Below are 22341 nucleotides of genomic sequence, written 5' to 3' on the forward strand. Positions count from 1 at the left end.
TTTGGGCTTACTAATAAACAAGTTTAATTGCACAGCAACGTTCTGCATTTCCTTCTGCGTACATCAAAGTCTTGTCGTCATTCTGTTTTCCATCCCTACCATCCGAGTACTTGTCCAAAACACGCGCACGATTGCTTCTCTTCAGAGTGTGCTGCTCATGGTGACAGGCGTTCTAACTACGACGCTATTGGTCGATCACGAGGCTGCCCGCCTGTGGCGTTCAGGGGGCCTCCGCCGTAATTGCAAGTCCACTCCTTCTACTGGACCTGAAGATTTCTCGCATTTCCCATGTCAAGGGAAACAAATCAACCAAGTATGGTTCGAAATCCATTAGCCCTGTCCTCTTACCGAAGTGGTGGATGGTTGCTTTTCCTTCCCAAGCTTCGGCTCGAAGATCGCATGATCGCTACACAATGACGCCCATTTCCAGCTTGCCAAACTTTTGGGATGTCAGCCGATAATTTTGATTTGATATCGATACCACTGTGTATTTCATCAGCTTCGCTTGACCCAGTCCATCGTCTCAGTATATAGATAACAGTATCCTTTCATGTTCCTTTCAAAGATGAGCTGAGAGTTATCGGCCTCGTTATTGAACTACTTGAGTAACATCAGTGCATTGTCGACAGATCCCCTTTCCCCTTTGACACCCCTACGATGCCAACCTCACCAACATTAGACTTTGCCTTGCAAAACAGAACCAACTCAAACACCGTTTTTGCGTACATAACTGGCCGCGCCCTCGACAATGGCTTTGCCTTGTTCCTGCTTCGGCGGGATGGAAGGACTCCCTACTTTCCTAACTCACCCTCGTCCACACTCGCACCTCTGACTGAGGATTGTGCAATTCGTCTGGGAGCTCCTGGATCCACAACCACAATCACGATTCCTCGTCTTGCCGGTGCTCGCGTCTATTTCTCGGTCGATAGGCCACTGACATTCCTGTTGAATCCGGGTCCAGCACTGGTCGAGCCCTCGGTCACCAATCCTTCGGACCCCAACATCGACATCGACTGGTGTTTTGCGGAGTTCACATACAACAGTAACGAGATCTACGCCAACATCACTTACGTGGACTTTGTGTCCATTCCCATTTCTCTCACTCTTGAAACGGCGTCCAAGGTCACCAAACATGTCTCCGGCATGCCAGCCAATGGTCTCGACACGGTCTGCGACCGGCTGCGAGCTCAGGATAATAATGATCGCGCCGGCTGGAGCAGGCTGATCGTCAAGCAACGCGGCAGCGACCGGAATCTCCGAGCTCTCAGCCCCAATACTGGCATCGTCACCGACAACAACCTCTTCCGCGGCTACTACCAACCGTACGTCGACGCCGTCTGGAACAAATATACCCACTTTACGCTGGCCATCAACACTCAGAATAATATCTGGGGCACACTAACCGGCCAGGTGCGCAACGGCGTCTTCGACATTGGTGGTCAGCTCTTCACTCAGCCGTCGGCTGCAGACATTTTCAGTTGCAGCACTGGTCCATTTGCGGAGATGGGATCACCCCTTCGAGGCGCCATCATCGCTCGATTCTCAGCGGCATTTCATCGTTCGACCTTGCTGAATGATCCGGATCGTAGCTTCCCAGATACTCCGCCGCCATTCTATGCGGAGCGCATCACGAATCATTATTCGAGAATTGTGCATGAGGTAAATTTGGATCGGAGGGGTTATGCGTTCCCTTATGATGATGTGGCAGCAAGTGGGGGGAAGGACGAGTCCGGCGCGGTAAATGCACCGGATCCGCGGCTGTTGACCATTGCTGTGGGTGGGAATAACGCATTCCTTGCGCCTTTGGCGCCTCCTAGGGACGAGCTGTGATGTCATGAGTCTGGGACTGGGAAAGTTGTGAAATTGTGCTTGAATAGGTGGAAGGTCGGCATTTCGGTCTTTTCTGTTGTGTTTATGTTGTATTTGGTCAGCTAGTTTGAGGTGGAGGTTGCCTGGACACAATTGAACCCATCTGGATGGGTTCAAGAATGTCACTTGATGTCCAAAGTTTATTGTAGCTTGCATGCATGTAGATCATATCACGGGACGACTTGACTCGATCAAGCTCGTTGTTGTGATACGTTCTTCAAGTCTTTTCCATTTTGGTCCACACGGTAGGCGCCCTTCTTTGGTCGGTGACTTTGCCGATGCACAACTTTCAGAAACCCAGATCCATTCATTTTCTCATCCTCATCCTCAAAACGGTGCAGATCGTTTCGACATTAGAGTCTGAAGTCCACCTTCTGATGACGCTTTTCTGCAGGATCGAAGATCCTCTAGGATGCCCCCAAGTAGCGATCACGATAAATAGCACTTACTATCACTCTTTCCTAGCGAGAGTGTCAACCGTTTCATTGCTCCTGCCATGGAGAAGACGACCGAAGGTGAAGGAGTTAGCAACAACTTTACTGTCCGATCAGCCATCACAGCATCTTTCTTGTTCATCGTCATGCGAAAAGGTGAGACGCTGCGGGCTTCGCTTTGTGGGAGCTATCCGGGAATTGGGTTTCGGCCTTCGAAGAGCTTTCGGGAAGAGCTTCGCTTAAATATTTAGCCGCTTAGAACTGCAATAAGTAATAGAGTCGTTTATACTTACCTGAGCGATATTTCATCTCAATTACAACATCAGGACAAAACTGGTTCATTTCACTGCATGCATTTCCCGGCACAAGCCTAGTTGCTCAGAGATTATCTTTCGTGTCCATGGATATCCGGTACTTGAGATCGACCTGACAGTTAATGATAGCTCGACAAGTTAATTAGTCTAAAACGTCCACCGTCGAGCATGGTAGGTATCAAATGTCTTCTGACACTTCCGTTCTTACAGAAACACGAGATGTATAATGAGCACAGGCCGCTCCAAATATCCATGTCCGGCAACGTCTAACAAAAATGGGAAAGCTGCCCGCTGCGAGGACTAGATAGCAAATCATCATTGTTCCTTGATGATATCTGTTTCAGGGGAATACACACTCCGTCACAGCTATCTTGACACTCTCCAGTCCAATAAACGGATGGCCGCAGAGATTGTTTCTCTTTACCGGACTCCGCAGCAACCGCGGCTGACGATGGAGAGAGCCGTCGAGGCAACAACAGCTAACGTGCGTGCTGCCACCGCATATTTGTTCAACGCCTTCCAAGATGTGTCCACGCCGATGGCCATAATCGGTGGGTTCTCGGTTTCTCTTCGCGGCTGCACTCGCGAGGTGAAGGGTCTTGATATTGCCGCTTCAGAACTAAGGGAGGTGGCTGAGTTGCTGCGCACATGGCGAGGCATGCATGAGCAACGGTGAGACCCTTTCTGCAGAGCACCTGTTGACGACGGTTGTGCTAACACCATCCATCACACGACAGGCTCATAATACCGGCGATCGTTCCCCAATCAGAGGCACTGATAATATTTGTTCGAACAGGTGGTCAGTGGGATCACTCAACCGCCCGCGAATGTATAGTTCAAGTCATAATTACCAGGCGAGGTGTGTAGAGTCTTTTCTCATAGGCGCAAACCTCCCACCGATCCTTCTTTTTCAGGGCATCTCGATGCTCCTGAGGACATAATTGCAGCAACAGAAATGATTGATGTTCCACAGGGTCTGCGCAGTGAACTTACACCGCGCATTGCAAGGATACCGATTCTCGACCTGCCTCACATATTCCGAGACAAATTAAGGAATTATTCAGTTCGACGCAGGCTCATCAGCAACGTTCATGCCCACGCCGAAGCCGGCGACGAGTTGGTAGAGAATGGTCTTCTTCCAGGAGGGGGAGAAGGGTAAGTCGCCAAATAGGCCGAAGCCGAGCGTCATGGTGAGGAGGCCGCACCAGAGTGGGGTAAGGTAGTGGCCTGTTTTCTTGATGATAATCCCGGCTCCGGCGGAGGTGACCGAAAAAGAGAGAGCGTAGGGGAGGAGGTAAACACCAGACAGGGAGGGAGAGGTCTGGCGCCTAGAACCGGTTGGAAGTAGAGTGGAAGATAACAAGACGCGGCAATAAAAACATAGCCGTGGCAGAAACACACGCCGATTGAGGCGATGTTTGAGCCATTTTTGAAGATTGATAACGGCATGATAGGGCAACGGGCCACTTTCCCCTCGCTGAGGAGGAAGAGCAAGGCTGTGAGAACCGCGAAGATGATGAGGCAGATCACCGTTGCGGAGGACCAGGGGATGGTCACGCCGACAAACTCGAGGCCGAGGAGGGCCATCAATGTCCCGCCCATCACCGTGATACTGCCCAGCCAATCCACAGCCCTGAGTCCATCCCAAACTGGTGTCCTGGGATTATCCAGATGCAGAAATATGCTCAGCAGTACAAAGACCGTCCCTGTGATTGGCACTGCACCAACTAGTCAACTTCAAGCCGCAACAAAAGAGCGAGCATCCTGCCGGGCATAGAATAAAAGCAAGGCCGTAACAGACTCACAATTGATATAGAAACACCACCGCAGCGTAATCCTCTCTGCAAACGCGCCTCCCAGAAGCGGACCTAAGCCGCTGGCGAGGGACCACACCATTCCAAGGAAGCGCAGATACTGCCCGTGAGTGCGCAGGCTGAATATATCATTCACGCAGAATACTGACCAGCACAAAAATTTCCCCTCCGCCAATGCCCTGCACCGTACGCGCCACAATCAACATCCCAATGCTAACGCTAGTGGCAGCGAGCAAGCTTCCTACAAAAAGGATGCCCAAACCAAGCAGCAGGATCGCTTTCCGGCCCCAGATGTCGGAGAAAATTCCCCAAGAAGGCGTACTCGCAGCATTGGCAAGCAGGTAGGCCGACCTGATACAGGTGTAGCCTTCGTCGGAGTTGAAATGCTCGCATATGCTCGGCAAAGCGGTTGTGACGATAGTGGTGTCGAGCGCGGCGAGGAAGAGGGCCGCGCAGAGGGAGAGCATGATTGTGACGGTCTGCAGCTTCGTGCGTGATGCTTCGAGGCTGATTCCCTGTGGTGGTGCAGAAGGTGCAGGATCTTTCATGGTGCTGGTCTCGCAGGAAGAGCCGTTCTCCTTGCTGTTTGTTGGTATGTCCTCGGCACTGTTCTTCTTGGTGGTGGAGGCGGGTGAGTCTGAATGCGGGCTTTCAGAGTTACCTCCGATTATTGTTCCTCTACCTACGCCGGCCTCGACTGCTGACCCATCTTCATAGCGCGAGCCCTCTCCCATAACTGTCGTTCTCGTTCCTTGCCGCTGACTATCTTCTTCTATGAGGCACTTACGCACTGAACGTTGAAGCGATTGCTATCTAATGATAAGCAAGTCGTCTACCACCTCAACTATCGATGGTTTGTTTCTCCAGCAGCAAATCTTTGCGGACTTCATCACGTCCTGGAGAGAGGGTAGAGGATATTGAGTTGTCATAGGTTAGATCCGACATGTCTGCGGAAAGGGAGGAAATGTTCTCGGTGTTTGGCGTTTAATCCTTGATCCCCAGAGGGCCCGTCTGGAGGTAAGTACCAATCGGGAGCTTGGAAGAAGTGCACTTGGCTGTAATTTTGGATCAACCTCGGCTCCAGCTACATGCGTAGTCGGCCAATAGACTCTTCAGCGACGATATACTGCGCCATCTTGCGGTGGAGGGGCGTTTGTAGACACTGAAGAAAATGCCAATGATTAGCATAAGCGTATGACGATTGTTAGAGATCATATATTAGATGAAGGGAGGCGAAAACCCGTTTGATAACTCCGAGCCGAGCCAAGCTGATTTCCCCCAAAGGAAAGCGAGAAGAGAGTGCGTTGGGATCTAAGTTAGCCTGATGAGGCAAGTAGACAGATCCTGTCTGCTTCAGTCCCATGCCACGATCTTCGGGAATGAGGTTGAAGCCTCGCTGAAGGGCATAACTCATGGCAGCTGAAACAAGCCGCCTCCAGCGGGAATGCCAATGGAAAGAGAAACGGCACCGGCGTGTTAGCCATGCTTGACTTTTATAGAAAGAGGAAGCAAGAGCCATGAAGTCAGCCATGAGGTTACCAATAAGGTCCACCTATAGATTGCCATCTTTCTTCCCGTACACTTCTGTAATCTGCAACAAAGTCGCCCCAAACTCCTCGTGAGGGTCTTGTGGGAACGCCCATCGTGAAGCACTTCACAGTATTGTACTGCAGTGTCGGGCTGGTCGCTGGTCTGACGAAATGACAAGACAACATCGCCCCTGAATTTGATCCGGCCAGCTACAGCGAGGAAGAACCAAGATGTTGCTGTCATCGGCGGTGGCTCCTCCAGGATTTATAGCGCCAGCACCCTAAGGTTTAAGCACGTAAAGTAAGCATTGGAATCAGTCAGCCAGCCTCTCGCTACCTATGATCACAGTGAATGGAAAGAAAGTGTTGAACTCAAAAATACAGTTGGCGCTATTTTGCTACGTTTGTCACCAGCGTTTTGTTACAGAATTGATACGCGTTTTGCATCAGCCACGTATGTATTTTTGGTATCTGCGTTTCGCGCTACTGCGCTTGATATCCCCTCCGTCCCTGGGTGGTCCAATTAGCGTCTTGGCGCAGAATAAGGTTTTTTAGCCGCATATGAGCGTCACAGCTTTCCACTGCGCTTTTTATAAATAAATTTTCAGCCACTTACTATGCTACGACCACAGCGAAATACGCAAATTCCTCTGAGATACAGAGATAACTCACCTCCGTCAATACACAGAAACAACAACCAGTCAAAACGGTCAAAAATTGGCTCCAAAAGCGTTGATCGAAATAAAATCGATCAAGCCTTGGCAGTGATTGCCCCGACGCCAGAATGCGCAGATGAACCCTCGACATTCATTTCAACAGAACTCCCTCATTTTGAGGCTAATTACGTTCGAAATCGAGCAGGAGCTTCTCGATACACTAATCTATCTGAATTAGGCTTTTTTCAGCTCTTTTTTAGCGATTTCGTAGTGGAAATCCTCTCCGAAGAAACCAACAAATACGCTGTATTCAAATTACAAAATCCTTCTTTCTTTGAGAAATGTCACTGGGTACCTACTACGCCGGCAGAAATACGTGTATTCATAGGGAGAAATCTCCATTTTGGCTTGTACTAGGGAACTGTATAAACAGATTATTAGAAACTACACAATCTAGGTCAATTTATGAGTCGAGATCAATTCGAACTCATTCATCGCTTTTTCAGTACAAATAGTGCTTCTATACCTCTAAATGCACCCTGGTTTTATTGAATTTAATATATAGCTAACCTTATTCAAACTGCTTATCAAAATTTCTTCTATCCCTCTTCTTATATTACTATTAATAAGGCTATAGTCGCTTTTGCAGGCCATTTAAAGCATATAATTAAGCTAAAGAACAAGCCTATTAATACAGGCTATAAGCTATAATATATTAGCAATTATAGATATATTTAGAGCTAATTATTTTACTTTAGAATAAATAGAGTTAAAATGCTTAAGAAGAGGATAAAAATAAGCTAGCTACGCCTATACTCTATAAGTGCTAAGCGCACCTTATTAGTACTTATATTTACGCTTATTTTATACTTAGCTAAATAGTTTCTAAAATAGCTTAAATTCTGCGTTTATTTAGATAATCTATTTCTAAATATGCCTATTATATAATGCCTGTTAACTATAAAGGTCTATTATATAAGTATAATATACAAAAAGGCTAACAGAATTTCTTTATATCTTTAGAGCTATTTTAAGCAAAATAAGCTATTATAGGACTTTATAATAGTAGAGGTTATTAATAATAATACTTTCTGCTTTATTTAGCAAGATAATAAGGCTATTAGCGTTATTTTGATTACTTATAGCCTTTATAAGATCAAGGATAAAGTTTAATATATACAAAAATGCCTAAAAATAATGTCTAAAAATTAATAAATTTTATTACTTATTTTTAATAATTAATTATTCAAAAAGCTCTTTATTTTAACAGCTATTAATAAGTATAACTATTATATAAAGAGTGTAAACTAAGCTAATTAATTATGTACAAGTTTTATATATTATTATAAGCAAAATTATTAAATATAATAGCTCTTAGTTTTCTTTCTTCTTAACGTTACTTATACTAATGCGTATCTACTATAGAAATAAAGTAATAACATACAGAATTATAATACTTATAAGACTTTTATAAGTGCTTTATATAACTAATTACTACATTTAAATAATCTGAAAGAGGAGAAATAATCCTAGTCTTTACCTATAGTAGTCTCTTAATGCCACTATAAATATATATGAGAGAAAACTCACAGTTAGTGCGAATAAGGAAAGCTTCACAAGCCTGGCTATGTACGCAAAAGGGCTCCCAAGCGCAAATTCGGAACAAATATCACAGAAACAGCTGTAAATGGCGCAAATAAGGCTATTTCTGGTGGGTCAAGGACCTATTTCAAATACAGCAAGTGCCAAATTTGGCTCTGTATCGAAGGAAGCTGTTGGCAACAATATCACCACTCAATTGGAGTCAATTGCTAGATAGAATGGCCTCAATTCGCCCAAAAGAGACGTTTGTTGATATTTTGTGCCCTTCGTAGTGATCGACAGCGCTAATTGGACCATTCTACACCCCTGTTCAGGGACGGAGGGGATAGCAACTTTGTATGTACAAGTACGCGCTGCTTTCGCACTGAATTAGATAGAACAACTTGCTATTTCCACACTGATCCGTCGATTAGTCAGCACAGTTCATCAGAAAGCCTTCCGAGTTTTGTTTTAGGCTCCAGCTAAGCTTCTATTCTTCAACGATGTAAGAGACTCAAGCGGTGGCTAGCATAAAGAACAACATTCAACTGTATCCCGACAGGACAGGAGTTGCTCCCAAATTTGGTCATGACATCTAACGACAGTCATTGATGCAGAAAATGAAGGCTGGTGATTCTCCTCCGCCAAGGCTCTACGAATAGCTCATTCGCTTCTGCCAAAATTTGAACAAGAATGACAGAGGATCATGATCATTTCCATGACTTCCTCAGTCTTACAAATACGAAATTCCTCCGCGGCGTCAACACCGAACGTCCAGTTGAACCATAAAGATGTTTCTCTCTATGCTAACATCGTGACTTCTTCGCCCCGTAGTGGACATCACGTTAAATCTTTATGATTTGCGTAACTTGTACTAATATCTATAAAGAAGAGAGGAGAGTACAAAGCCAGCCATTACAGCCTCCCAAGAGCCGACTGACCCCGACGGTCCGGCTAAGAACGAAGCGCTGTGCAAGTAAGTGTTTGAGAATTCTCCTCAAAACAAAGGGTAGGTACTGATAACATACAACCCTCCATTAATGCTGTACAATCCCATCCACCACATGCGTGTCAGATGCATCATTTCGCCTCTCGATCCAGACTCTGCGCCAGCACCATCTCCCAATACCTGCCCCTCCTCTTCACCAACTCCGCATGCGTCCCCGCCTCAACCACTTTCCCATTGTCCAGCACAAAGATACGATCGGCACCCCTCACCGTGGACAATCTATGCGCGACCGCAACGGTGGTCCTCCCTTTCGAGGCGGTCTCCAGCGCCTTCTGCACCACCTCCTCGCTTTGGGTGTCCAGGGCACTCGTCGCTTCGTCAAGAAGAAGAATCGCTGGATTTCGGACAAGGGCCCGCGCGATGGCGATGCGTTGGCGTTGACCCCCGGATAAAGCGAGTCCGCGAGATCCGGCGTCGGTGTTGTAACCTTCCGGCAAGGAAGAAATGAAGGCGTGGATGTTGGCGGACTTACATGCTTCGATCAAGGTCTCCTCGGAAACCTCACCATCCGGCATACCGAGGAGGATGTTCTCGCGGATCGAGCCTTGATACAGCGTTGTGTCCTGAGATACAAGCCCGACAGTCGAGCGGTAAGACTTCACGTCCAAAGTCGACAGAGATCCGCCATGGATCAGAATCTGGCCGGAAGTGATGTCATAGAAGCGTTCAAGGAGGGTGATAATGGTGGTTTTGCCGCAGCCAGAGGCGCCGACGATGCCGATTGTTTGGCCATGGTAGATCTTGAAGTTCAAGCCTCGGAGGACTGGGAGCTCGGGCCGGGTAGGGTACGAGAATCGGACATTTCGGAATTCGATTGCGGTTTCTGTTGTGTCATTTGAAGGGATGGGATTTCCGGTGGAGCTGTTGATTGGTGGTTTTTGTTTTCGAAGATGGAGGATTTGGTTTGCTGCGGCGTGGGCTTTAGTAGTATCTGGTCTGGTTAGAAACCGCCCTACGATTCAAGCTGGGGTTTACTGACTGAGGGTGAAGCCAAAAAGGAAACCAGCCGCCTGGCCACCGAAGATAATCGCGACGAAGATGAGAAAGAAGTCGGTCGCATTATACTCTCCTTGGGAGAGAAGCCTCCCTCCATACCAGAATGCCAGGCCCATTGCTAGATCTGTTATTCTTGCTCAATACAAGGGACTTCTGATGCACGTACCGACAAGATCAAGGCTGTCCGACAGGCCGAAGAGGCCCATGGAAAAGATTGTATGCTTGTAAGCTTTTCTGACAGAGTCATTGAGCCTTTCCCCATAACTGTCAAGTACCTTGGTCTCCAAAGTTAAGGATGAGACCGTTCGAATAGCCCCCACCGCTTCGGAAGCAAACCGGGCGCTCTCCTGGTAGATCTTTGCATTTTTGTCCTGGTTTTGCATCTCCAGTCTCATTCTCATGAAACCAGCAAAGAACAATGCAGGTAGACAGCCAAAAATTGCGACCAAGGATAACTTCCAGCCAACAGCTAAAGCCAAAGTGCAGGAGCCAAGCAGATTCACCAGAACGATCAAAATTAGACCAAGATTGGACGACACAAGATCCTGCAAACATTGTGGATCTGTCGAGAGTCGAGATGTCAAAGCGCCGGATGAATTTCCCTCCAGGTCGTAGAAAGCAATGTCCTGCCGAAGCATAGCACTGAAGTATTCGCTGCGGTAGAATCGAGTGATCAGGAACGCAGCGACGGTCAGAAAGAATCCCAACGAGGCATATGAGAAGAGCGTGCCCAAAGCTAGTACGAAGAACATCAGAGACCAGAAGTTTCCTCGCGATTCCAATTGGTTCTCAGGCAGTTGGAATACCGTAACAACTCTGGAAAACAGCACCGCTTGTGCAGGGAACACCGCACCAGCAGCAACGGAAGCAATCAAGCCGCCAAGCAAGAGCCGCCACACTCGTCGCTGTTCGTAGAAGATGATGATCAAGCATTTGAACAAGGACAACTTGCGAGAGACGTCCTCAGATTTGAGCGCGGATTTGACGCTAACTGTCGATCTGGTCGTTTGAACCTTGTCCAAGTCCAGACCACCAGTGTTGGCTTCTTTGCTCTTGTCAGAGTCCAGTTGGTCTTCGCTGTCATCCATTGCATCCAAGTTCTGGGCTTTGACTAGACGCGAGTAAGCGCCTTCAGCTGCAAGCAAAGACTCATGTGTCCCTTGCTCAACTACACGACCCTGGTTCATGACAATGATCTTGTCAGCCTTCTGAACAGTAGATAGTTTATGTGCAATCATGACGGTGGTGCGGGTCTGAGAAACTCTGTCAAGGGCTGCCTGTACAACGCCCTCCGCTTTCGGGTCCAGCGCCGAAGTTGCTTCGTCCAGAAGAAGGATCCTAGGGTTGGAAATGATGCTCCTGGCAATTGCAATTCTCTGTTTCTGGCCACCGCTAATGAACCCTGCTCGCTCTCCAACCTTCGTGTCGTAGCCTTCAGGTAGGTTTTGAATGAAGCTATCCGCGTTGGCCTCGACACATGCGCTCTGAACAAGTTTTCGCTTTTCGATCTCTGGCAGGTCGTCCATCTCCGTACCATAAAGACCGTGAACGATATTGTTGTAAATCGTGTCATTGAACAAAACTGGTTCCTGTGTGGATGGTTTAGCCTGAACCTTAGTTTTAGGACGAACTGTATACCTGTTGCACAAGGCCTATCTGGCTTCTCAACCATCGCACATTGAGGTCCTTGATATCGTGTCCATCAACGCAGATCCTGCCCTCTAGAGGATCATACCAACGTTCTGTCAAACCCACGACGGTTGACTTTCCCGAACCACTAGCGCCGACAATCGCTGTGACTTTGCGAGCCTCAAACTCGAGGCTGAGGTCCTCCAGGACTCTCAAAGTTGGCCTCGCTGGGTAGGAAAAGGAAACGCCTTGGAAGGTGATCTGTCCGGAAATTGTTTCTGGTTTTAGGCCTTCGCTACCAACCGGGTCGATCTTAGGCTCTTGTGCTATCAAGTCCAGCACTGCTTTCGCAGCAGCACTAGCTTTCGCCACTTCTCCGATGGATGGCGCGATCATGGTGATCGAGGATGTTCCAATCACGACAGAGAAGAGTACTCTGGAAGGTACTTAGCAGTCAAGCCATAACGAGTGAATCTTTGATTACATACGTCGTGACCGTGCCACCACTGTCGATCTCTCCACGCAAGAGCAGACGAATCCCATACCAGAATGCAAGAGCATAGGCACAGAACATCATGAAGAACTCTGAGCTGTACTGAGTGCCCAGAACAGGTCCTTTCTTTACGCCATAGGTCTTTGCAATATCCAAGTAAGCGTCGTACTTTTTGGTTAGCTTCTCATATGCTCCGAACGCGGTCACGATGCGAATGCTGCCAAGAGCTTCCTCGACAAGCCCTCCAGCCTTTGCGTAGATCTCGAGGATCTTAGCCTCGAGACGAGCGTCCAGGGCGATCGTGATGGAAACTGCAATGACAGCTGCTGGGAGTGTTGTGGCAGTGACCAGCGTAAGCTTCCATCCAGTTGTAAAAGCAACTATGAAAGCCGAAACGAGCATTGCTAGGCCTTGAATAATGACCCCAACCTTCTCCGACAGCCCGGCATGTATCATGTCGGCATTGTTGGATATACTGGTTGCGACGGACCCCGGGGTGCAAGTGTCAAAGTATGAGATGTCTTGACGTAGAAGGGAGCGGATATAGTCCCGCCGGATGGCACGCGTGGCCCGGGTCGCGGTTATAGTGAAAGCTGTTGTATGGATGTATACGAGCTATGTTCGCTCCTTCAGTTTGCAAGGCACAAACGAGGGCAGGTGAAGAGAGGAGACTAACGGTGAATTTCCCAATGAAGAGATAAACGAACCACAACCTACACATAAAGTGTATGAGCACAATGCGGAAAGATCAGCGTGGAGTCTAGAGGCATACGCATTGTCGTTCACAGCTGCTTGTAATCGATCCGGCGAGAGTGCTCCCCGGCCCCAGTCGTTGAAATCGTCCACGAGATGACCAAATACCAGAGTCATAAGCGGTAGAGCGGCGCCAGCACCGCAAGCAGCGAAGAATCCACATATCCGTAAAGTGATATCGAGCGGAGTCGCATATCTCCATAGTTTCTAGGCGAGATTAGATTCATCGGTGGGCAAGCGAAGCCGTTATAGCTCTTTTCGAATAGGTAGAATGCTTCTGTTCTTACCACGTAGTAACCATACCCTACGTTCTTCTTCTTCTTCTTCTTCTTAGTGTCGACCTCGGCGATAGTATTCCCAGGAGGTGCAGTTATCACCACAGTAGCATCTTGCTGAATGCTGCTTCTTTTCTCCGTGTCGCTGCTCTGGGATAGGCGATTTTCGGGAAGCACGGACTTTTCGGGATCTTGCATTTTTGTTGGAATATTGAATGCAGCACAATCCGTGCTTAGGTTATCACTTAATCTGAAGCACCACAGAAACACGGTCTCAGATTGTCAATGTGAACCACTGATTGATGGCACAGAGCTTCCATTATTGATTTGTATTCTGGCAAACAGAACTAAGTATATCGAGTGTTGACGTAGTTCTCGTATCCACAAACTGCTGCCTGTGCGAGTAACTAACGACTGAGTACTATTCTGCAAGCCAAGTGCTTGGCTACTTAAACGACCCGCGTACCCATCCTGACTATTGGCTGCTGGACCGGAGCTTTGGTTTGCCCAATTGGCAGAATCTGTTGCTCCTAAAAAGTCTTGTCGCGAGCCCATGACTCACAACTATTACGTATGCCCACGGTCCGGGAGTAAACTGAAACGGGACAGCACAGAGAGAGTTGATCGTATTCACTAAAGCGGCATACTTCCCTTCCAGTTCAACTATTTGTGTTCTTGACTGCACCTTCCCAATTGAGATGCAAAAGAATTACTATACCAAGCCGCCAATGGCCTCTACCACTTACTGTACTGTACCAGGCATAAGTACTGTCGGTTTGTTCTATTACTTATCAGGAGGAGACCCCTGAAAGTTATTTTCCAAACTTATGGCCATTTGACGCTTAGATTATGGTCACCCCTCGCCGTTTGACGATCTTTGTACGGAGTACGGAGCCGTGCGTCAAGAGTAGTTGACTGCCACTAGTTAGAATGTAGCTGAGAAGCTAGCTAAGTATATTTTAGCCAGTAATGATTAGTGTCTTACTACTAAGTCATCTAAGTAGGGCGCAAGAAAGGTGCGTGGTTACACCTATAGCTGCAGCTGAGATCCTATCATTCTGACCGTTGCTGTTACAGTACATGCGCATAGACAGCGCATGTGAGTCACACGTATATAGCCGGGTTGTTGTCTCTTTTAAGGAGGCGATTTTGACGTTAAGAGGAACATGTTATAAGGGGTCAGTGCCCGAATTCCTCACCTCAAGACAGGATAGACTGCCTGTGTAGCTTTCTATCTATTCTTTTAGTGAGTAAAAAGAGGTAATAGGGGGCTCGGCCTGCCTGCCTCTGCTGCCTCGCCCCCCTCTTCTTCGCGTTGTTTGGTCATATTTCGAGCTTGTTCGGCATAAAGAACTCCTCTAGTTTGTAGCTGACGTTGCCCTCTACATCTTCGTTCTCTTCGTTCTCTTTCAGCTGCTGTATATTCTGATAAATCCTTCTGGATTTGTACGGCAGTTTTAGCCTGAATCAGAGCCCCCTTGATGAATTTCTCTTATAATACTGTTTGACGACTCAGAGTTGCGTTTTGTAGCTGAATAGCTTGCTTTTCAAGAGATCAAGCTATTAGAGGTGTAACAGGAGGCCAGATTTGAGCGTCAGAAGAAGTAGATAATTGATTTGGAGGCGTAGGAGAGCCGGATAGTGTTTTTAGGGCGCTTAGGTGGTGGTATAATATTTAGATTATAAGGAACAAGTCTGTATTCTCAAAATTTATCAAGAATAGAGCTTCTTTTGAATGTTATTTAATAGATCTTATTTAGTATAATATTTAGATTATAAAGAACAAGTCTGTATTCTTAAAATTCATTAAGAATAAAGCTTCTTTTAAATATTATTTAACGGGCATGCTTGCTATATAGAAGCGACCCCAGGGCCCTCACCGTCGACTCTTCAGTCTTAGGATAGCCCTCAACATGGGCTGAAGATCTCGCGCACTCGTCGCCTGCTTCCAACGTGACACGTGACAGTGAACCGCCCGCGCTTCGACTGTTAAATACTTTAAATAGCTCTAAGAAATTCTAGCTTATTAAATTTGTTACATCCTTTTTAAGTTGCTTAATCTACTGCCTAGGCGTGCTAATGCTTATACAGCTAAAATAGAATAATGTTAAGTGATTAAAGAACGTAAGAAGTATATAGAGGAAGCGTAAAGATGTAAATAAGGTTGAATTCGCAGAATTCAAGAATCTCTCGTGTAAAATAGCTTATATATTTATTACAAAGAAGAATATAATAAGCTCTTATCTGTGTTTATTGATTTTAATACTTAAAATACTAGATATATTTGTACACAAGCTTATTATTTAAATATCTAATATCTGATAGGCTAACTAAAGTCTCTTCTTAAAGTTCATAATAGAAACGCTCTATATAGATTCTTTCTAACAGAATTAATATCTTATTAATAACTGCTCCGCTAGCACTAATAGCCTTCACAACTATTATATAATTATGTATATTATCTAAAGATAAATAATGTTTCTTTTTTTGTAAAGCAATAATTATTTACTAACTCTTTCTAACGCCTATTCAAAAGCCTGTTTCATCGAATTTCCAGATATCTGTGTTCTGTATCAAATATCTTTCTCAGAGCGCTTGAAAACGCTCAAACTAGTTCAAAATAATATCAGAATTATGAGCCAGCTTTTTAACTTAGGGTCGAGGCTTGCGTTTACAGAGGGTAGTGACAGTTTATATTTATTAACTTTAGTACTTAAAATACTAGATATATTTATATATAAGTTTATTATTCAAATATCTAGTATCTAATAGGCTAACTAAAGTCTCTTCTTAAAGTTTATAATAAAAACGCTTTATATAGACTCTCTTTAATAGAATTAATATCTTATTAATAACTGCTTTACTAGCACTAATAGCCTTTATAGCTATTATATAATCACGTATATTATTTAAAAGTAAATAATATCTCTTTTTTTATGAAGTAATAATTATTTACTGACTCTTTTTAACGCTTATTTGAAAGCCTATTTTATTAAAATTCTAGATATCTGTATTCTGTATCAAATATCTCTCTTAAAGCATTTAAAAATGCTTAAACTAGTTCAAAATAACGTCAGAATTATAAGCTAGCTTTTGTTTAAGTTCTAAGGGCTTTTGTTTAGCCTTATAAAGCTTAGGATATTAATCTAAAAAGCGTTGAACCTAATGTGAGCCTACAGAGGGCGCAGGAGTAGTGATAGTATAATTCTGAAGAAGAATAGCATTTGCTACATTATTGATTTGATCATATTGTTCTAAGGGCTTTTGTTTAGCCTTATAAAGCTCAGGATATTAATCTAAAAAGTGTCAAACCTAATGTGAGCTTACAGAGGGCGTAGGAGCAGTGGTAATATGATCCTGAAGAAGAATAGCATTTACTACATTATTGATTTAATCATATCATACAGAGTGGCTAATTTCATCTAAAGAGAGGATATATCAAATAAGAGAGGCCTCCTGTACAGCAGAGAGCTTGCGGCCAACTGGTTTTCGATCTATAAGAGTCCCTATACCCCTAAGTCGTTGATGGATACGATCTTTATAGATACCAAGTTCACGCGCTTTTGCTACAACAGTAGAGCGCTTTCCCTCCTCTCTTGCAGCACGGATCTCTCGTACGGCCCTATCCACCAAATCGTCGATATCTTCGTTCGAAACAGGCATGTTGTGGGGGTGCTATACTTGAAATTCAACAGGAGATTTATTTCTGTTCAAAAAACGCGTTTGGGTGAGAAACGCGTATGGCTGGCAGCTATGCGCTGCGCGCGCTGGCTTTGCCAGGGGGACCCCCCCTGCAAAGTGGGTCCCTAGGGATCCACTCATTGGGCCACGGATAGACCTGGAAGCAAAATGATCTTCGAAGCCGCAGGAAATTCATTTGGTTTCCTCTCCCTAGGGATCCACCCATTGGGCCACGGATATTAGGCTTTTAGGGCTTAAGATTAGGGGTGATAAGGCTTAGTAGATGAGATTATACGTTATAAGTAGCACATACATCACCTAGTAACTGATTTAGGCCTAATAAGATGCTGGATACTTACTACGTACGTAGTAGTATACCATTAGTTGGTGGGTCAACCTAACTGAAGCTAGTAGGCACTAGCAACGCCACGATATCCAGGGGTCAACTACTTTTGACTCACGACTTTGTACGGAGTCATGACAAACCATCAGTCAGTGCACTAAGGACTAATAGCGTGTCATTTTCTGGAGTTCCTCTCCACGTGAGTAACTGCTTGAAACGCCAAGATAGAAAGTCACCAAACCGCTGGATCTTGACTAGCCTATCTAAAAATCTGGTGTACATCCCAATCAGCATATATGTGTCTGGCATTTCTCTGACATTAATTCGAGCAGCTCTAGAGATAGACCACAGGTATAGCGTTCCAAGCAGCATTGAAATGCGTTGAAAACTGAACACGTTGAGCAACATCGAGGCGTTAAATGACAATACTACCAGGGCGAACCAGCAATACTGATGCCTTGTACCGTAGTATATACCCAAGGTTGGAATGAACAAAATACATGGCACAACTTTACCCCACTACTACCGGCCAAAACTTACCTCGATTTGGGCAACCATGGTTCTCCTATCGATGGAACAAATTTCGCCGACTGGCTTCAGGATGGGGTTTTGGAACAGTTGGGAGGACTGAATCGTGGAGATGTTGCTATGGACTTTCCCTTGCCTTCATGTCTCTCTGGTGTCGAAAGGATAAGGCAACATCAATCCGTCTCTGGTACCCGAAAGCCCGTGGTTACGCTACAAAGGTAGCAGGAAAGGGAGCCTGAAACAGGAACCTCAAGCTCCGAAAAGAGTTTCCTTAAACGTGCTCCTTCCTAAGCAGATTCCCAGACATGATTTGGATTCTGGACAACTGCTTCTCATCCCCTTCATTTCTGTGGTGCATGTTCCGCTTTTAGCATAGCACATCCACTAGTCCTCCTTCATTGCAGTCCCGAGGAAGCGAAACAGGGAGCTATTCCCTACGAAAGTCAAAACCGCAAGATCGCTGCCGAAGAGTGCAATTCCAACAACCCCATTGCCAGCTCGGCGGCGGCCCATCCCAGAAGCAGGTACGGAAAGCGTCATGTCCAGGCCTGAAGCATTTCCATATGGTCACGGTACATTTTCTTCACATATATCACACCCAGCCGCTACTACTACTCACAAAGAAGTCAGATGTTTAAGCCGGAAGGCTTTGTGACGTCTGTAATCAAACTAGATATGCATCAAAGCCAATCGTGAAGGGCAAAACGCGAAGCTATGAAACTCAACGACGAACAGACCAGATTGTGGGTACGCGAGCATGAACGTCGAATTGGGAAAAAAAGAACGTTGGGGAAGTGGATGCCATATACGGCATAGGGCAAGATGTGTGAACCGTCGTCGAGAGTAAATGTTGATACCCATGCGACTTCTTCTAGAAATTTCTGCTGCCGAATTCAGCAGGTGTATCCCTCAGGAGACCATATACATGGAACAGAAAAGCTGGACCAAGGACTTGAAATCAGTGACCAGATCCGGTTAGCATGATGCATTCGGTTTGGGGAGGAGGCTGAAAGATGCCTTCGGGTTGAAAGACAGGCCCAAAATGGAAGGTGATTTAAAAAAGCAATCATGCAAAGCAAGTGGGATGGTTGCCCGGATTGCGCACCAGCCATGCTGGATCACCACCCACCTGACAGCTGAGGTCCATGGCTCGACTTGGAGTCTGAGCATTTATGGTACTCATTCATCGCGATCTGGAGCGGAGGTTCGCTGTCGGATCCAGGTTGTCAGACCAGGAGCGTTGATGCAAGCAAGTGGGATGCATATTGAGCTGAACTTCTATCCTTACATCGCGCTTGGTTAAAGGCTGGGTTGTCAGTTGCGAATTTGATGTGGTACAGTCCGAACGATGTGACGTGAGTCCCGGTCCTTTGTTGATGTGTGTCTCGTTAACGGCATGAAGCGTTCTCCAGAGCTCTTCCCACATGCAAAGCAAGACAATTCGAAGAATTGTGATGGATGTGGGAGCTTATCGTCGTATTAAGCAAAGGACCTGACACCGACTAGATTTCCTTTATCGGTGTGGGCCCCCAGCTGGGAGGGAGAGGATGGCAGAGTGAACTCCCTACCCCACCTTGTGACCCTGCACAAGAAGCGAAGGGCTTGGAGTGGTACGTAAGCTCTGTACGAGTCTTGCTGCATTTGGATTGTGAGTAGGTGTGTAGCTGGGATGGTGGTATCCCGTGTCATTCTTGAGAAAGCAACGTATCATGGACGATGGCTTGGGGCCTTTCGTGGTCGGATTTTAGACGGACATCTGATTTAATTCCATCAATCTGGCGGGGCGGCTGCTCGTCCGGGCCCGGTACCGAAGGTTGAGCCGGGCTCGTGCAATCATAGCCCGCTGTAAATTTCCACGTGCGGCACAGCTTAAATTTGGCAAGCTGGTTAATTACAATCGTTCTTCGTACGTAAAATCTGGCAAGATCAGCACCACCCTCACACAGGCTGTCAGCTACTGGTCTGGCTTCTTAGAAGGCGACGTGTGTGGTTTCGCGGTAAATAGCTGAGGCTCTTGCTTTCGGGATCATGATAGCAGATTTCAAGGACAAGGGCCTTATTCTAATCTGCAAGAGACGTCCCGCTCCACAGCAGGTACATATGCAATGTTGTGTGCACATTTTGTAAGGCGCTGATTCTATTTTTCGATTAAAGCGGGGACATCGGAGGCGACGGGATTAGGGAGTTACTCCAAATTCACCGCCCTCCTTGGGTGATCGACATTGTTACAGCCCCTCAGATATAGGGATACATGACTGGCATTCGACTAGTAATATTAAATGCGAGATGATGTTATCGGACGATACAGCGGTCGCTTCTTGCAGTGATGGTGTGCCTTCTGACAAGTGATGTTTCATCAGATTAAGACAAGAGTCAAATAGTGGATATTACTGGCAAGTAGCCAAGATCAGGCTGACACAGTTCGACCATGATGCTTCAGCCCAACTGCTGTTGGTTGAGGACGTTACTCTAGTAGTGGCAACGCGACGACTGGTAGTAGTATCTGACACCCAGGGCTGAGCTTGGCAGGGAAGGGGGCCTTCCAGGTTGAGTCTCGAGCCAGAGACGACTCGGCGAGAAGAACAGCGTGAGCAGTACGTAGTACATCGACTTGGATCTCGGGCAGGGTGATCCAACACCCTATCCGAGAATATGTTTTCCATTTGCTGTCGGCTGATCTCTGGTCATAAACACGCAGGTGACCACCTGTTGTAGCCGTCTTATACCAAATATTCGTGTCCGTCGAGATGTGTGCTTAGTAAATCATCATTTACCCTTGTCATGGCTAGTGCTTCTAGACGTCCTATACGTGGGGTAGTATTGACGCATGTCTTATGATGAATCAACGCGATTGTTACAAGCCGGAAATGTGCAACGGACGAGAGAGTACGATGTTGGTCTTATGATGTTATTATCATTGCAACGTGTTGGAACGTTACAGGCCGCCAGTGTCATCTCTAACCGCCACGTGCCTTGTTTCACATCGCGGCAATGATGAGCTGGCAATAAGGAAATATGTCTGTGGCAATACTAAATTTGTCACTATGCTATGATGGCGGACTTGTAGCCACATATTGGCGAGCCAGCAGCAGAGAAAAAAAGGCAGTATGATAAGGAGAGATTTGTTGGCTGCGCGTTCGAGATGATAGGCTTTGAACACCATGTGACGTATTTTCGGATTGTAATATCATCATAAGGCAATCAGAGGCCTGAGCCTCAGCAATAGAAGTAGAGAGCGTTCAAAAGATGTGTCCCAATTTACAGAGGGAAAAGCGAGTGAGTAGGGCAACAGAGCAAAATATATAATACAGTCGAGCGAAAGAATCGCTGTCTCACCACAAGGTCGTGCATGACCTTGAAGGATGACGCGTAAAACCATAATGTAGACAGAATGTTCAAACCCCACAACGTTCCTATTCTCCTATGTCCCATGCTCATTTATCTCTAATCTGCTGCATAATCACACACTTCGGCCGCGGTAACGGTCATTCCTCCCTTCCGATCATGCATCTGTCTCTGGCGCCCCTTGTCCGTCTCTGCCTTTGCATTTTCCACCATACAAGTGCCCATTTCTGGCAGTCGTCCTCGTAAATTCGGTCCCGCAATGTGGACATATAGCTTTCGAAGCACTTCCACTCTTTTCTCGCTGATGCCGTAAAAGATTGCTGAAAGTACTAAATTGACGACCATTGCAACCGTGGTCAAAACATTGGGGTTTTGGCCTTGAAGCCAGAACGCGAATACCTTCTGCTGTTTCCATTGAGGAGGCTGGCGATGAAGAGTACGAATGCGACGAAGGAACGCACATCGAAGGGAGATGCGGAGCGGCTGTAGACGACTGCCATGAAGAGACGTTTGAACCTAGTTGAGGCTGAAAGAGCGAGTCTGATGCCTGCATGGAGGGTAGAGTTTCTACTGGATATGATGCCGAGCGTCCAAGAGGAAGGTATGCCGGCGGATTTGGCGTCACATTATAAGAGGAGCTTGACGGCGCATAATGGCTGCTTTGATGTTGCTGAGGCCCCCCAGTGGAGGAATAATAACCACTTTGCGAATGGTAAGCTGAAGTTACTGGAGGCATCATATATGCACTTGGTGGATAAGCGGCCTGTGATGAACCCATACTCTGCGACGAAGCTGTGTGGAATTCCTGCTGAGCCGCGTACGCAAGAAGCGCTTCTGGGCGACCACTACTTTGCACCCGAGAAGTCGGCGGACGGCTGTGCCGGATAGGAGTCCTTTGCCGAGTTGGTGGTGAGCGAGATGTACCTTTCGAGGAACGGCCGTACGAGGTTGAATGTCCAGTAGACGGGCTTGACGTTGATGAGTTCGGGGACATGCCCTGAGTTCGGTGATCTGGCACCTCGTTGTATGATCGAATTGGGAGGGATGTCATTTCACCGTATTCTGACAGATAATGAGATATTGGGGAGTCAA

The 22341-nt window shown here is 46.5% G+C and overlaps 5 protein-coding genes across 5 annotated transcripts; 3 read left to right on the forward strand and 2 right to left on the reverse strand.

The window, feature by feature from the left end:
- Window positions 1–657: 657 nt before the first annotated feature.
- Window positions 658–1830, forward strand: EPUS_04701 (uncharacterized protein; the record flags this gene model as incomplete). The annotated part of the gene is made up of 1 exon (XM_007805690.1): window positions 658–1830. The coding sequence occupies one exon, from the start codon at window positions 658–660 to the stop codon at window positions 1828–1830; it is 1173 nt and encodes a 390-aa protein (XP_007803881.1).
- A 1238-nt stretch (window positions 1831–3068) lies between these two features.
- EPUS_04702 (uncharacterized protein) lies at window positions 3069–4348 on the forward strand (the record flags this gene model as incomplete). The annotated part of the gene is made up of 4 exons (XM_007805691.1): window positions 3069–3289; window positions 3355–3476; window positions 3532–3772; window positions 4072–4348. 4 exons carry the CDS (start codon window positions 3069–3071, stop codon window positions 4346–4348), a joined length of 861 nt encoding a protein of 286 aa, XP_007803882.1.
- Window positions 4349–4559: 211 nt separating this feature from the next.
- Window positions 4560–5165, reverse strand: EPUS_04703 (uncharacterized protein; the record flags this gene model as incomplete). The annotated part of the gene is made up of 1 exon (XM_007805692.1): window positions 4560–5165. The coding sequence occupies one exon, from the start codon at window positions 5163–5165 to the stop codon at window positions 4560–4562; it is 606 nt and encodes a 201-aa protein (XP_007803883.1).
- A 4112-nt stretch (window positions 5166–9277) lies between these two features.
- EPUS_04704 (uncharacterized protein) lies at window positions 9278–13550 on the reverse strand (the record flags this gene model as incomplete). The annotated part of the gene is made up of 8 exons (XM_007805693.1): window positions 9278–10137; window positions 10186–10320; window positions 10369–11791; window positions 11841–12267; window positions 12320–12939; window positions 13001–13037; window positions 13097–13284; window positions 13365–13550. The coding sequence occupies 8 exons, from the start codon at window positions 13548–13550 to the stop codon at window positions 9278–9280; spliced, it is 3876 nt and encodes a 1291-aa protein (XP_007803884.1).
- An 8278-nt stretch (window positions 13551–21828) lies between these two features.
- Window positions 21829–22137, forward strand: EPUS_04705 (uncharacterized protein; the record flags this gene model as incomplete). Its single annotated transcript, XM_007805694.1, has 1 exon — window positions 21829–22137. The coding sequence occupies one exon, from the start codon at window positions 21829–21831 to the stop codon at window positions 22135–22137; it is 309 nt and encodes a 102-aa protein (XP_007803885.1).
- Between the last annotated feature and the right edge of the window lie 204 nt (window positions 22138–22341).

This window comes from Endocarpon pusillum, assembly GCF_000464535.1.
Source record: "Endocarpon pusillum Z07020 unplaced genomic scaffold scaffold4490, whole genome shotgun sequence".
NCBI lineage: Eukaryota > Fungi > Ascomycota > Eurotiomycetes > Verrucariales > Verrucariaceae > Endocarpon > Endocarpon pusillum.